At 36.1% G+C, this 14,025-nt stretch overlaps 1 protein-coding gene across 2 annotated transcripts in view; it reads left to right on the top strand.

Annotated features, from left to right (window-relative positions):
• The first annotated feature begins 897 nt into the window (after window positions 1–897).
• Window positions 898–14,025, top strand: part of piezo1 (piezo-type mechanosensitive ion channel component 1) — a 193,781-nt gene continuing 180,653 nt past the window's right edge. Inside the window, exons 1-2 of one of the 2 annotated variants that reach the window (XM_049471026.1) lie at window positions 898–1,012; window positions 3,545–3,930. In XM_049471026.1, coding sequence (XP_049326983.1) covers window positions 3,867–3,930 — 64 coding nt within the window. In that variant the 5' untranslated portion in view covers window positions 898–1,012; window positions 3,545–3,866. Of the gene's footprint in view, window positions 1,013–3,218; window positions 3,931–14,025 lie in introns of those variants that run through there. The other variant, XM_049471025.1, reaches the window with a different exon arrangement.

Raw genomic sequence — 14,025 nt, 5'->3', positions numbered from 1 at the left:
ATATATAAATATATTTATTGATAAAATTGCATGTGACAAAAAAAACGTGGTTTCTTGTCAGTATTGAGACGGTATTTTTTTTTTCTTTTTTTCTAAGCTACTTTTTTTTTACGTTTTGTTGACAAAATGTAATTTTAAAGATGTTTAGATTCATATTGCTCATTACATTTAAATTTATTTGTATAACGCTTTTTACAACTGATGTTGTCACAAAGCAGCTATACAGAAATGATTACAGGAAAGAGAATCAGACAAAAACATACAATAGAGAACCCCGAGTAACAGAGGCAGGAAAAACTCCCTCAGAGCTGGAGGAGGAAGAAACCTTGGGAGGATCCATATACTTTATGTGGCCACCTCTGTTTTAATTAGTCCTGTTTAAAACTATGTTTTAATTAGTCCTGTTTAATTGTATGGAGTATTTTAAAAAAAAAAAAAAAAAAAAATATATATATATATATATATATATATATATATATATATATATATATATATATATATATATATATATATATGTTTTATTCTTGTTTATATATATATATATATATATATATATATATATATATATATATATATATATATATATATATTTAGGTAAACACTAAAAGAACATTAAAAAGTGTGTACCGTCATTATTTAAAAATAAAGTTTAAATTTTAATATAAAAAAAAGTTTTTCTTCTTGTCTAAGATGTTGTATTTTATTATTCTATTCTTATACCTTTTAAATTGCAAATGGTCATTAAATTGAATAGTTATTTATTCATAGAATAATTGTTTTTAGTGATGATATAATTGTAGTGTTCATTTCTGTAAATTCCATTAAGCGCACATGCTCGCTGTCGCCCCTAGAGGCCGCCAAAAGCGCGCTGATACTGCCCGCGGGCGCCGCTGTGTATCAGATGGGTGAAAGTAAACAGCTGGGGAAAGTTTGGAGGAATGTGCCGCGCGCGGCTGCAGCGTGTTCTGGGAGAGAGGGAGCGATTAATGAAGTAAATAAAGCGATACAACCCGTAAGTACTTCATTTAACCGCTTTATCTCCCGCTGCCGGGCTGTAGGGTAACTGTTACCTGCTGTTTACCGCAGATCCGCTCACTGTGAGCGGGGAGTGGAGGTGAGCTGATCACACGTGGCGCTGGGTTAGGAGGTCATGGGGTTAGTCTGAACACTGAGCGGGTTATTACTGTGAAACACTCCGTGTGAGAGTTTATTAGGGAAAGTTTGTGTGTGTGTGTGTGTGTGTGTGTGTGTGTGTCTGTCTGTCTGTCTCTCTGTCTGTCTCTCTGTCTGTCTCTCTGTCTGTCTCTCTGTCTGTCTGTTTATAAGATGTGTATTCACTTCCTCGTGCAGGTGAACCCTACAGCCCTGTGGATCTGTATACAGGTTTAAAGTTTGGACACTCCTCTTCTAATTTAATGTGTTTTTCACTTTTTATGTTGTTTTTATGTTTTTTTTTTGTACATTGTAAATTTAGTATTGTAGACTATATTAAAACTCTACAGGAACACATGCAGAATTATTCTGTAAACAGTAAAAAAGTGTTAAACAAACCAGAATATGTTTTTATACTTAAGACATTTATCTCTGAGGACAGATCTGCTCACTCTTGGTGAGATTTTAATCTGAGTGTTAATCTCATGAGGGAGAGTCTCCTGGAATAGTTTTCTCAGCGTCTTGAAAGAAGGAGTTCCTGGAGGTGCTGAACAATAGTTGCTGCTTTTTTTTCCTTCATGCTGTGAAGCTCCAGCTCATCCCAATTAAATCACCTCAAATCTCCATCACAGTTCATCAGGTTTAGATCAGGGGATTGGGTCAGGTAGAGGACAAATACTTTTTGTACTGTTTACTACATAAATTCATATGTGTCCTTTAATCGTTAATAATTTTCATGTCTTTAATATTAATCTACAATGTAGAAAATACATTAAATAAAAATAAAAAAAACGATTAAAAAGGTGTGCCCAAACTGGTGCTTGTATGTATTTAAATGACTATAATATTGATATTCACCATAAAACAGAAAATCCAATGTATCTTAAACAAACATTTCTATGTTAAAAAACTGTTAATTAAATACAAGGGATAAAACGATGAGGGAACACTTGTAACTACTGTTTGTTTTAATATTTATTTATTTATATATAAATATAATCTGTGATTGCAGATTTTTGGATTTTTTCTGCAGGTTTTGGGAAGTTAGGGAAGCTTACTCAATTAAAATTTAATATATACACACTCTAACCTAGGAACATCCTAGCAAATACCTGGGACACCACGGCAACCACCCAGCAACACTCGACACCCATTTATTATTATTTTTTAAGTGTAACATTTGGAAAATGTTCATGTGGAAGATGTGAAATGTACCCAGAATTCTAGATTGGGCCGTACACTATAGAATGGGTGATGTGACTCAGGGTACCTTTTCTGATAATTATATTTTTGGCGATATGACAAAACACTAACAAATATTTTGTTACTATCAGAAATACTAACACTAATGCAACAAAATTAATGTTGAAGTTTTCTTTAATGCAAGTATAACAGTTTAAAACATTCAGCAGAAACAAGAACCCGTCCACATTTCCAATATTCATTAAACAATCTTGCAAAATACTAAAGTGAATATTTATTGCATGTGAATTGTGAATTAAAAAAAGACATGCAGATTATGCATATTACAGTAAATAGAAAAACAAAACAAATTGTTGCTGTCCAATAAAAAAAAACAAGTATCTCCATTTTTTTGTCGATTTTTAGTTACTACATAATCTGAACACACAAACTGTCCCTTACACTGTGTAAATATTTCTTGATGAACGGATTAATAGAAATAGTTAAAAATGACCTGAAATAAACTCTGTTTTTTACATTGACTTTCATTGAAAGTTTTTTTCTCTCTCCTGTAAAGCTGCTGTTTATGAGATTATTATATTATGTTATATTATTGAACAGTGACAAAATACAAAACAGGCTGCTTATAAGACAATTACTTTGTTACATTATATATTGTGTACGATATGATATACTTATACTTATATTATGGTGCACTCCTATTGTCTACAGTAATGCTTTTAATGTGAATATCTGAAGATCTGAAGTTTCTGAAGGCCTGTAGAAGGTAGCAGTGCTGAAGTGTTGGTGTAGGTGGTGGTTTCTCGTGTTGTAACTTGAGCCTGTGGTCCCTGAAGGCAGTCCTAGCTCTGTCCTGACCAGCAGCAGCGGCGGCGGCGGCGGAGGCTCGGGCGGTGTGGCACCTCCCTGAAGGCAAAGCCGCAGAGCTGGACAGACCCAGCAGCTCTGGAGGAGCTGGACGAGCTGCTTTAACAGTGTTAAACAGTGTTTTTATGACTGGAGAAGCGTTTAGGAGCTGGAATATCTGTAGTTCCTGCTGGGCTCCAGGCTGAGGGAGGATCTAAAGTTTGCTGTGAGGCTGTAGAGCTGGAGAAAGTTTGAGTTTGAGTTTCAGTTGAGCGAGTTCTGCAGTCTGGAGTTGAGTTGAGCTGGTGAATCACTTTTTCCTTGCACTGCTGCTTTTTTACAGGGATTGCACAAGCCTCAGTCTGGGGGAAGGAGTGTTCTGAACTGGACCTGGATCTGCGGACGCTGGATCGAGCCCTGTCTGGTGGATAACTGACTGACAGGTGGTGATTTCTGAAGTTGGAAGTCAGGAAATCAGGATGTAGACTCCAAGAAGTTTGGAATATTTGTGTTTGTTCCTTTGATCTCAGTGAATAAAGCAGCTCTGCAGTGGTGTGAACGTTTCAGGACCGTGATGGCTTCAGTTTTGGGATTATTTCTGAGCCCTGGCTGGAAGAGGACGGCTGCAGGACACTCCTGAGACCCGAGACCCTCCTCCCTCGCTCATGGAGCTCCAGCTGGGATGCGGATTGCTCTACTGCTTTCTGCTGCCAGCTTTCCTGCTAGCAGGTAAACCTGAAGATCTGCATTTGTATCAGTGTCAACATAACGTAGCTTTTGTGTTTGCAGCATACTTTTCATATTTACACTCACAAATCACTATCTTACGTATCTTACGATACGATTATATCACGATACTGCGATTCTGCGATACTTAATATATCGCAAGACAATTATCTACGATACTTTACGACATTACATGAAAACTGAAGAGAATAAAATACTCCTAAACAAGCAAATACCAGAAATGATGAATTTAATGGTTTCACAGAGTTTCACACAATTTAACATCTAGTATTCTTCACCACAAGTTTACTCTATTCATTTGATTATAGCGTCACCATGTGAAGTAATGAAGCAGTATAATTATTATTTATTAAACTGTAGTATTAAGTCACAATGGGGAGGAAGTCTTGGGCTACGTTCCCATTACAAGCCACAAAAAATCGGATTTTAGCAATCTTGACGGTTCACATTCACAAAGGTAAGTGATCTGTATCTGTGTGTAATGTGAACAAATCTGTCCCTGAAACGCTGACTCACATGCGCACATTGATACATAGTATGTATAAACCTTGACTTCTTCATCAACAACAAAAATAAAAAACTCATATTAGAGAGACGAGAGACTCGTCTCTTTATAAAGGGAGATATATGTGTTTGTTAGCAGCTCATATGTGGAGCATCTTTTGCTGGAGTGGAGAGTAAACAGCTGGTCTGAAGTTCATGCTCAGGTCGAGGAGGAGAAAAAGAAAAGGCCAGGGGTTTGCTTTTGCTGTTTTTGCAGCTATAGCTGCACAGCTGCACCAAGAGATGGGTACGAGAGAGAAGGACGTAGCGCTAATGCCAATGCGTAAAAGCAAAAAGAAACGCATTAATTCAAATTTATTTGACCGTTCACATTCATGTCGCAAGTTCATGGATTGGATACGTATCAGATTTAGGACAACATATGAAAGTGACAAATCTGATTTGGCACGTTCACACAGCCATGAAAAAAATCTAATCTAAGACACATTGAGCAAAAAATCTGATTTGCCACGTTCACACAGCCATGACACATTGAGCAAAAAAATTTATCTGCTAATGTGAACGTAGCCTTAAGGAGTTTAGAGCGTCTTTGATTTAATACAAATATCCATATTTGACGCCATGTATCCATAATGATTCACAAACGAAAACAGTATTTATACAGTAAAAGTTTTCTTATTTTTTTTTTATTATTTTCTACTTTGTAGGTTAATAATAAAGACATAAAAACCACAAAGGAACGCATATGCAATTATAAAGTAAACCAAAAAATATGTTAAACAAGCAAACACATGTTTTCTACTTTAGATTCTTCAAAGTAGCAGCTTTTGCTTTGATGCCAACTTTGCCCACTCTGATTCTCCCAATCAATTGGCTTCATGAGGAACAAATATTAATGGAAATGTGATTCTAATTTGGACTGGGACTGTATATTGCAGTATCGATATTTTGTTCAACCTCCAGTAACAATGAATTTTATATTATGAGATTCACTCTGAATAATTGTCTTATTACAAATACCATATACCGCATTTGTCGGACTATAAGGCACACTTTAAATCCTTTAATTTTACCCAAAAATCTCCAGTGTGCCTTATTATCTGGTGCGCCTTATGTATGAATTCTACCAGTCAGGTTTTAAGGAGCAGTAAATCCACTCCACTGAAGTACAGCATTATACAGAGTTTTAGTAAAGTTTCTCCAGCACTAAGGCTGGGTGCAGCAGCATTAGCATTAGCATTATCCAAGGCAAGACCTGCTGAATTAGAAGGAAAACATGGCGACACCCTTGTTCACTTCAAGTTTGCATGCGTTCTTACTGCTGTCGCTTAATGTATCTTATAAAAATATACTTTATATGCTTAAAATAGCTATTTTAATACGAAACAAAACACCAAGCTAAAATTCCCTGTCCACTCTGTCATCTTAAAGGGGATAATCCCGTACCTTTAAGAAGGCAACCTTTAACATCATCAGTGACATCACAACCTTCATACTGTATTATTTATGGTACTGAAGACACTTTCAGCTGCATGTTCAGCAATTAGTTATATTTATTACACTTAATATTTCTTATATTGTCTCTCCATACCTAGCTTGAAAGTAAAGCTTAAGCTGTCCACCCTGCTGTGGTAATGTATAGTATTTTATATGGTATTCATTTTCTTTTATTAAAATCCTCTTTAAAACAGAACAAGAAAAGTCACACTCCACAATTCAAGATGACTCTAGATCAAACACGTTTCTATAAAATGCCAGTTTTGTCCAAACTTGTTCTCATGCAGCTTGTCATAACAGTGTGAACGCATAAATGACGGGAAGTAAACGTGAAAATAAAGCTGATTAATCTGATTTATAATAAATTAACTTTTAAAGGTTCTGTTAATGCCTCATCTAACATCTCTAAACAAACCAAAAAAAACTAACACTGCACCTTTAATCAACTCATCCCTGCAGTTAACTCTCTTTATTCCTCATTTGCATGATTTAATGTTTGAGTCAGTTCAGTGGGTGGGGCTCTATCTGACCCCATTGATCCTGTAATGGGATTCTGCTCATCAGTATTAGTATTGTTATCTGTTGAGGACGTGGGTTTGTGTTCTGATGGATGTTAATGGGCTGTAGATCAGATTATGATGATCATTAGAGGCGAAGGGTTTGTGCAGTGGGTGTGAACAGTGTGTGAATAGTGTGTGTGTGTGTGTGTGTGTGTGTTTATGGGATGGGAGATTGGGCTGATGGCTGAAGCAGGTTCGACTAATCAGAGAAAGCCCCTCCTGAATACCTGAGGGTGTTGTGAGGTCATTGTTAGTGGTTGGGTTGTGTTGGGTTTGGTTGTGTTTTGCTGGATTGTGTTGTGTTGGGTTGGGTTGGGTTTTGTTGTGTTGAGTTATGCTGGGTTGAATTGGGTTGTGTTATGTTGGGCTGTATTTGGTTGTGTTGTGTTGAGTTTTGTTGTGTTGGGTTGTGTTGTGCTTTGTTGGGTTGGGTTATCTTGTGCTGGGTTGGGTTATCTTGTGCTGGGTTGGGTTGGGTTGGGTTGTGTTAGTTGTGTTGGGTTGTGTTGTGTTGTGTTAGATTGGGTTATGCTGGGTTGGGTTGTGCTGTGTTAGGTTGTGTTGTGTTGCGCTGGGTTGGACTGGGTTGGACTGGGTTGGTTTGTGTTTGGTTGTGCTGGGTTGTGTGGCATTGGGTTGGGTTGGACTGGGTTGTGTTGTGCTGGGTCGTGTTGTGTTGCGTTGTGCTGGGTTGTGTTTGGTTGTGCTGGGTTGTGTTGCGTTGTGCTGGGTTGTGTTGCGTTGTGCTGGGTTGTGTTCGGTTGTGCTGGGTTGTGTTAGGTTGGGTTTATGTTGGGTTGGGTTGATGTGTCGACAGCAGGTTAAAACCTGTTTGATCAAATTGTCTGCTAATTTCATCATCATGTAACAGCTGCAGGGCACGGAGAATAACTCCACTGCGGATGTAGAAGACATAGAAGTGGAGCATAATCAGCATATTTAGAGCATTTCTATTGGTCCATTTCATCTGAAAAAATAAAAATAAATAAAAGAACAAATTTACAAGCAAAGTTACAATATATCAAAATAATGAAAATTCGTTTTTTGCACTCATACACTGAACCCATTATTTTAGTCAAAAGACAAATATAAATGATAAATTGAAAATGAAAAAAAGATTATGTTGATATTATTTTTTTCCTTTCTGTTTGTTTGCTTTTTACCATAATAGTGTATATATTGCTGTTTTTCATGTCCATAATTCCATAATGAAAATGTCATTTTTATACTGTATCAGAATTAAATTAATTATTTAAGCCAGAGTAACAAAAACAGCCTAATTATTGAGAGTTTAGGCAAAATAAGGCTATTTATTAATATTGCAACATACAGCTCTGGGGAAAAAATAAGAGGCCACTTAAAAATAATGAGTTTCTTTGATTTTACCAAATTGAAAACCTCTGGAATATAATCAAGAGGAAGATGGATGATCACAAGCCATCAAACCAAACTGAACTGCTTGAATTTTTGCACCAGGAGTGATTAGCATAAAGTTATCCAAAAGCAGTGTGTAAGACTGGTGGAGGAGAACATGTCAAGATGATAAACTGTGATTAAAAAACAGAGTTATTCCACCAAATATTGATTTCTGAACTCTTAAAACTTTATGAATATGAACTTGTTTTCTTTGCATTATTTGAGGTCTGAAAGCTCTGCATCTTTTTTGTTATTTCAGCCATTCCTCTTTTGTTCTGTAAATAAATGCTCTAAATGACAATATTTTTAATTTGGAATTTGATAGAAATGTTGTTTGTAGTTTATAGAATAAAACAACAATGTTCATTTTACTCAAACATAAACATATAAATAGCAAAATCAGAGAAACTGATTCAGAAACTGAAGTGGTCTTTTAATTATTTCCAGAGCTGTATATCGCAAAACCTGAATGTATTGTAATGTTTTTTTTTTTTTTTTTTTTACAATATTGTGCAGCTCTATCTCAAAACCAGACATGTATACAATACTAGAGACCCAGGCTTTACTAAAATTGCAAGTACTCTATCAAAAAAGTGAACTGAGTAGAAGTTGAATTGTTCTTTAGGCTCCACACTTAAGAGGAAGTACTAAAGTATTCAACATTTTTATACTGTGATTATTGCTAGCACTTTTATTCTAAAATGTACCACTGAAGTACTGAAAGTATTTAAGTACAGTATTTAAGTATTTCTACTTCAATTTTGACTATAAATAATGTATGGATCTCTCTTAAAAAGAAAAATAAAGTTGTTTGTTCGTCTACATTAGCTTCCAAAGTGGTTTGTGAATGGGCAGAGGTGGAAAAAGTACTGAAAAATTGTAATTAAGTAGAAGTACCTTTACTTTGCTAAAATTCTACTCAAGTAAAAGTAAAAGTACCTATCTAAAAATCTACTCGAGTAAAAGTTAAAAAGTACTCAATTTAAAATGTACTTTGAGTAAAAGTTACATAGTTACTTTTAATTATTTGATTTAAAAAAGTTAAAACAAATCATAAATTAAATAGTTTTTGATTAACTATTATTCCACATAATAATTTGGATCTTTCAGGCAGTATTTGTTCAGACCACCCCATAAAACTTTTTCAAAAACAAGTGGTATAGGTTTCTATTATCCATTTTTTTTCTTCACTATTAAAAGGTTATGGTCATATAGGTGACTATAAACCGTATTTTTATAGTATTACAGTTCATTATTATTTTTTAACTTGGCATTGCTCTGCTTTAACGGCTATTTACGTTTTTTTGTTTACATTTAAACAGATTGTTTAATGTTTCCAATAAAAACTTAAGGAATTATCATTAAAAACATGAAAACATACAAAAAAAGAATGTTGGTGGGCGCAAAGAAGCTAAACGTAATAAACACTGCTGGGAAAAGTTCAGCTGCACTGCCATGGAGAACAAAACTCATTCAGACCATTTGTTTGTTTTTTTCCCCAGCATTTAATTATTTACTCAGTAATGGGGAGTTGTCCAATGTACTGAAGTAAATTACTTGTGTCAAAATGTACTTGAGTAAAAGTAAAAATACCTATTTTAAAAACTACTTAAAAAATGACAAATTACTCATAAAATCTACTCAATTACAGTAATTTAAGTAAATGTAATTCATTACTTTCCACCTCTGTGAATGAGATCTACTAGAACCTTTTTGAAGTTAAAAAATAACCTTATACATATAAAGTATATAACACTATATAACACGTGTTTATAGGCTTTTCCTAGAACTGTACGCCCAGGCCAATAGATCCAAACAGGAGTGTTTGTTCACAGCAGTGCAGTTGTTGCTATCTCCAGAGTTCTGGTTGTTTTTCACAGTTTTGGACTGACTATCCTGATTCATCAGGTATTTTTATTCTTTTTTTTTTTTAAAGCAGACACACCCTAGCGCCAGGCTTCCTCTGGGGCTAATGTTAGACTGGAGCTGCTGCCAGTAACCCACAGCGTTACGCACCGCTCACATAAAGAATGCAGTACAGCTGTTCTGCACTTTTCTTTTCCTTTCTCTCTTACGCAGGAATATGTAGGCAGTCGTCCTGTGTTTGTTTGGAAAGTTGGCTTCGGGTAAGAGCTGTTAGCAGTGTAAGCAAAGAGAGCCTGAATGAGGCATTAAAAAAGTGTAGTATAGCAACAAAGCTTGTTTCTCTTAGCTTGTATATATTAAACATGCAGTTTAGAATGAAAAGACTGTGTCTTTTTGTCTTTTCTGCATTGGCAGTTCAACCCCCAGTAAACATCAGCCATAGCTTAGCACAGCCAATCATATTGCTAGCTATAAAAAGCGAATAAACGGCAGGGAGAGCCGATAAATGGAAGGTTTAAGTTCATTTTCCACTACACATCACACTTTGGGTCCTATCGTACACCCTGTGCAAGGTGTGTTGCAATGCTCATTGCTATCTTACACCCTGTCAACAGTGTATTTTCACGCCTTGGGCTGCACCATTAAAATAGCATCAGATTTTAGGAGTAAATCTACACTGATGGGTGTGGTGGTCTGGAGGTAAAGAGAGTTCAGGTAAATTTCTGGTGTGTTTTTTTTTTTATATAGTTTGATGGTGGAAAACATAGGAGCTCCACTGACTGATTTAAAACCATGACAACAGTCAGTCGTCAGAGCACAAACCCAGCATTAAACTCAACAATAAACAGCATAAAGAATAAAATAAAATAAAAAACACAAAAGCGACACGCTGTTAAGATACAAACACGCCAAAGTCAGAGCTCACTCACCTCTTAAAGGGAATGACAACTGGCACACTGATTGGTTTATTTTATGTTACACCAAAAATGAACCACACCCATGATTAATTTAGAGAATTAGTGCATACCTTTGAGTGTTTTGAGCTGCACAAGGTGTATTTTTTCAGTCTTCACGATACCAAACACATATTGACATGGTCTAAATCCAGCTGAGTGATCTGCGATTGACCGGTGTGCAATAGATCCCTAAAATAGGGCCCTTGGTATCAGTTTAATCAGTTTATTACCTATTCACAAACTTGATGTTTTTTTTTTGTTTTTTTCAGGTGAAAGATAAGAAGAGCTGTACAGGACTAGGATAGTTATGTTAGCTGAGCAAGCGTAGTCGTAGCTACATTTGTTCCATGTTTCTCAGTGTAAAGTTTGCTCATGTGATTTACTGTGGCTCTTTGTGTCTCCATATATGTTTAACTTAACATATAAGAGCCCAGACGCAGTTCTAATAAATTAATTGATGCAATAAATAAAATAAAATGCATTTCATTAAAGCAGTTAAACTTTTAAAATAGTGGGAACAGTGAAGCAAAAAGTACATGTTTAAGGGAGCTTTATGGGAGTTTTATCTCCAGCACTAACCCAGCACACAGTAAATAAGGTCATGTGATTGAACACATGATGATAGATGTAGGGAACAGACAGATGTAGGGAACTTTACACAGCTTTTAAAGATATCGGCCCATCTGAGATGGATTTTAGATTTGGATTTAGAAAAAAATGAAAGAAGATCAGTAGTGTGATGTAGGGCTGCTGCTAATGGTTATTTTAGCAGTTGACTAATCTTTCGTTTATTTTTCTGATTAGTTACGTACTCAGCAGTGTGGGTACGGCTCTTGTTCCTAGCCTTCTCTATCACTTGAAAACCATAAACATCTCAATATGGCATTTGAATGCCCTTTAAATGCCCTTTTAAATTTAGAAGATGTTAACATGGTAAAAATGTTCTATAGTTAATTTAATATTTAATGAGTAAAGCAGTCGTGTTTGGGCACTTTTGGAGACACAGACCAAGCTGAGTGTAAACTGTAAAAGTGAGCCCATTATACACCTCAGACATTGTGTTTCTATCCCCAATACTTTAAATAGTAACTTTGAGTAGCCAATTTTTTTTTAATAAACAACATTGTCAATTATATCGACTAATCATTACAGCTAGGGGTGGGCGATATGGCCCTAAAATAATATCACAATATTTCATGGTATTTTCGCGATAACGATACTCTTGGCGATATGACGAAATACTGAATTTAAAAAATGATTTCAATAATACACTAGTGCACCAAAATGAATATTAAATTTTCTTATTGCACATGATATGATATTGCACAATTTTAACTGAGATTTAAAAAAATACCAGAAATTTCTCAGATTTTCTTTTGCTAAAAACAGCATAAAAGTAGTACCCTGATGTGATAATTGGGGGTGGGTGATATGGCCCCATATTTCAGGGTATAATATCGCTCACGATATTATTGCGTATGATACGATATGGCACACCCCTAATTGTTATCACGCTAATTCTAGAGCTACAGAGTGCTCCTAAAGGACCAGGTTAAACTGATATAATAGACATTAATTTTTTTTATCCTCTTACAGAGTCGCATTGCCTCACAGGGTGTTGATGCAACATGTGGTGTGGCACGGCGTGGCTGCTGTTGTCACATGGGTTTAGTGTGACTTAGAGGAAGTCTCTTGTGTCTCGGGAGCCCCCCCCTCCCGCCCCCATGCTTTCCAGATCTGGCGTGTGGTTAGAGGCCTCGCTGCAGTGTGGTCTGCAGTGTTACAGCACACAGACCGGAGTGTGTCGGCCGCTGTGCTGACTGGGAGTATCTGGTGTGTGAAATCTGGGTAGCAGAGCAGAGATATGGTACACTACAAACACATAAGTAATGGGACAAAAGTAATGGGACACTTGTTAATTCATATTTTCCTCTAAAAATAAAAGGTGTTAATAAGATCCTGCTTTTTAGGCATAGTGCCAATAATTTGTTTATCTGCTCAAATCTATTGGCTCTATCCCCTCTATCTACACAGACTGGACAAGCTGTGTGTGTGCACTTGCACAGACATAAAGCTTAAGCATTAAACACAACAACTGATTAATCACACATACTTTGCTGTGATAAATCACCAATTAATCACATTTCTCCTCATTAACACTAAAACTTTTATAAATGGATATTTGAAGTAAAATAAATCAATAAATGTAAGACTATTACAATGGGAAGTAAAGTGTAAGAAAGAGAAAAAGAGAGTAAGGAATGAGTGTGTGAGAAAGAGAGGGAGATAATATAGTGTAAGAGAAAAAGAAACAGAGTGTAAGAGAGTGAGAAGTGAGTGAGTGAATGAGTGAGAAAGACAGAGATAAAAAAGAAAGTAAGGAGTGAGAAATAAGTGAGAAATAGAGCAAGGAGTGAGAGAGAAGAAGAAGAAGAAGAAGAGTGAGTCAGACAGAAAGCAGTGTGAGAGAAGAGAGAAGCGTAAGAAAGGAGAGTGAGTCAGAGAGAGAGACAGATATATCGAGTGAGTGAGAGGGGGAAGCGCGAGAAGTAAAGTGTAAGAGAAAAAGAAAACGAGTGACTGTGAGAGAGAAGTGAGTGAGAAAGAGATCATAAAGTGTAAGAGAGAGAGAAAAAATAGAGTAAAAAGTGAGTGAGAAAGAGAGAGAAGTGTTAGAGAGATAGAGAAAAAGAAAATGAGTGAGTGTGAGAGAGCAAGGAGTGAGAGAGAGAGAGAAGTGTAAGAGAAACAGATAAAGAGAGCAAGAAGTGATATGTAAGAGAGAGAAAAAGAGAGTAAAAGATTAAGGGGTGAGTGTGAGACAGAGAAGTGAAGTGTAAGAGAAAGAGAGAAAGGAGTGAGTGAGAAAGAGAGAGAGAAGTAAAATGGAAGAGAAAGAAAAAGGATTGTACGAGAGTAAAGAGTGAGTGAGAGAGAGCAGATGAGGGATATGTAAGACAGTGAGTGTTAGTTATGAGATTTTATCCATTTTTCAGCATAAATAAAAACATCCATCTTCTACCTTCTGAACTCAGCTGTATCGACACTGTTTAAATCATGTTTAAAAACCACTAATACGTCACCACTCTGTAGAAAGAGGGAATTTCAGAACGAGGTTGGAGACAAACTTGTTAAAAAGAACATGTTAAAGTTTCCTGGTGAACTGTGTGCACTAGTGTTAACAGCACTTCATTAAACACAGATCTCTATATTCTCTGGAAGTGATTGAGTCAGCACGGTACACACAGTGTGATTATACTCCAGAAACTCAGAAAAGA

Source organism: Astyanax mexicanus, chromosome 23 (genome assembly GCF_023375975.1).
Source record: "Astyanax mexicanus isolate ESR-SI-001 chromosome 23, AstMex3_surface, whole genome shotgun sequence".
Taxonomy (NCBI): domain Eukaryota; kingdom Metazoa; phylum Chordata; class Actinopteri; order Characiformes; family Acestrorhamphidae; genus Astyanax; species Astyanax mexicanus.
This window is presented reverse-complemented; position numbering and strand designations above follow the sequence as displayed.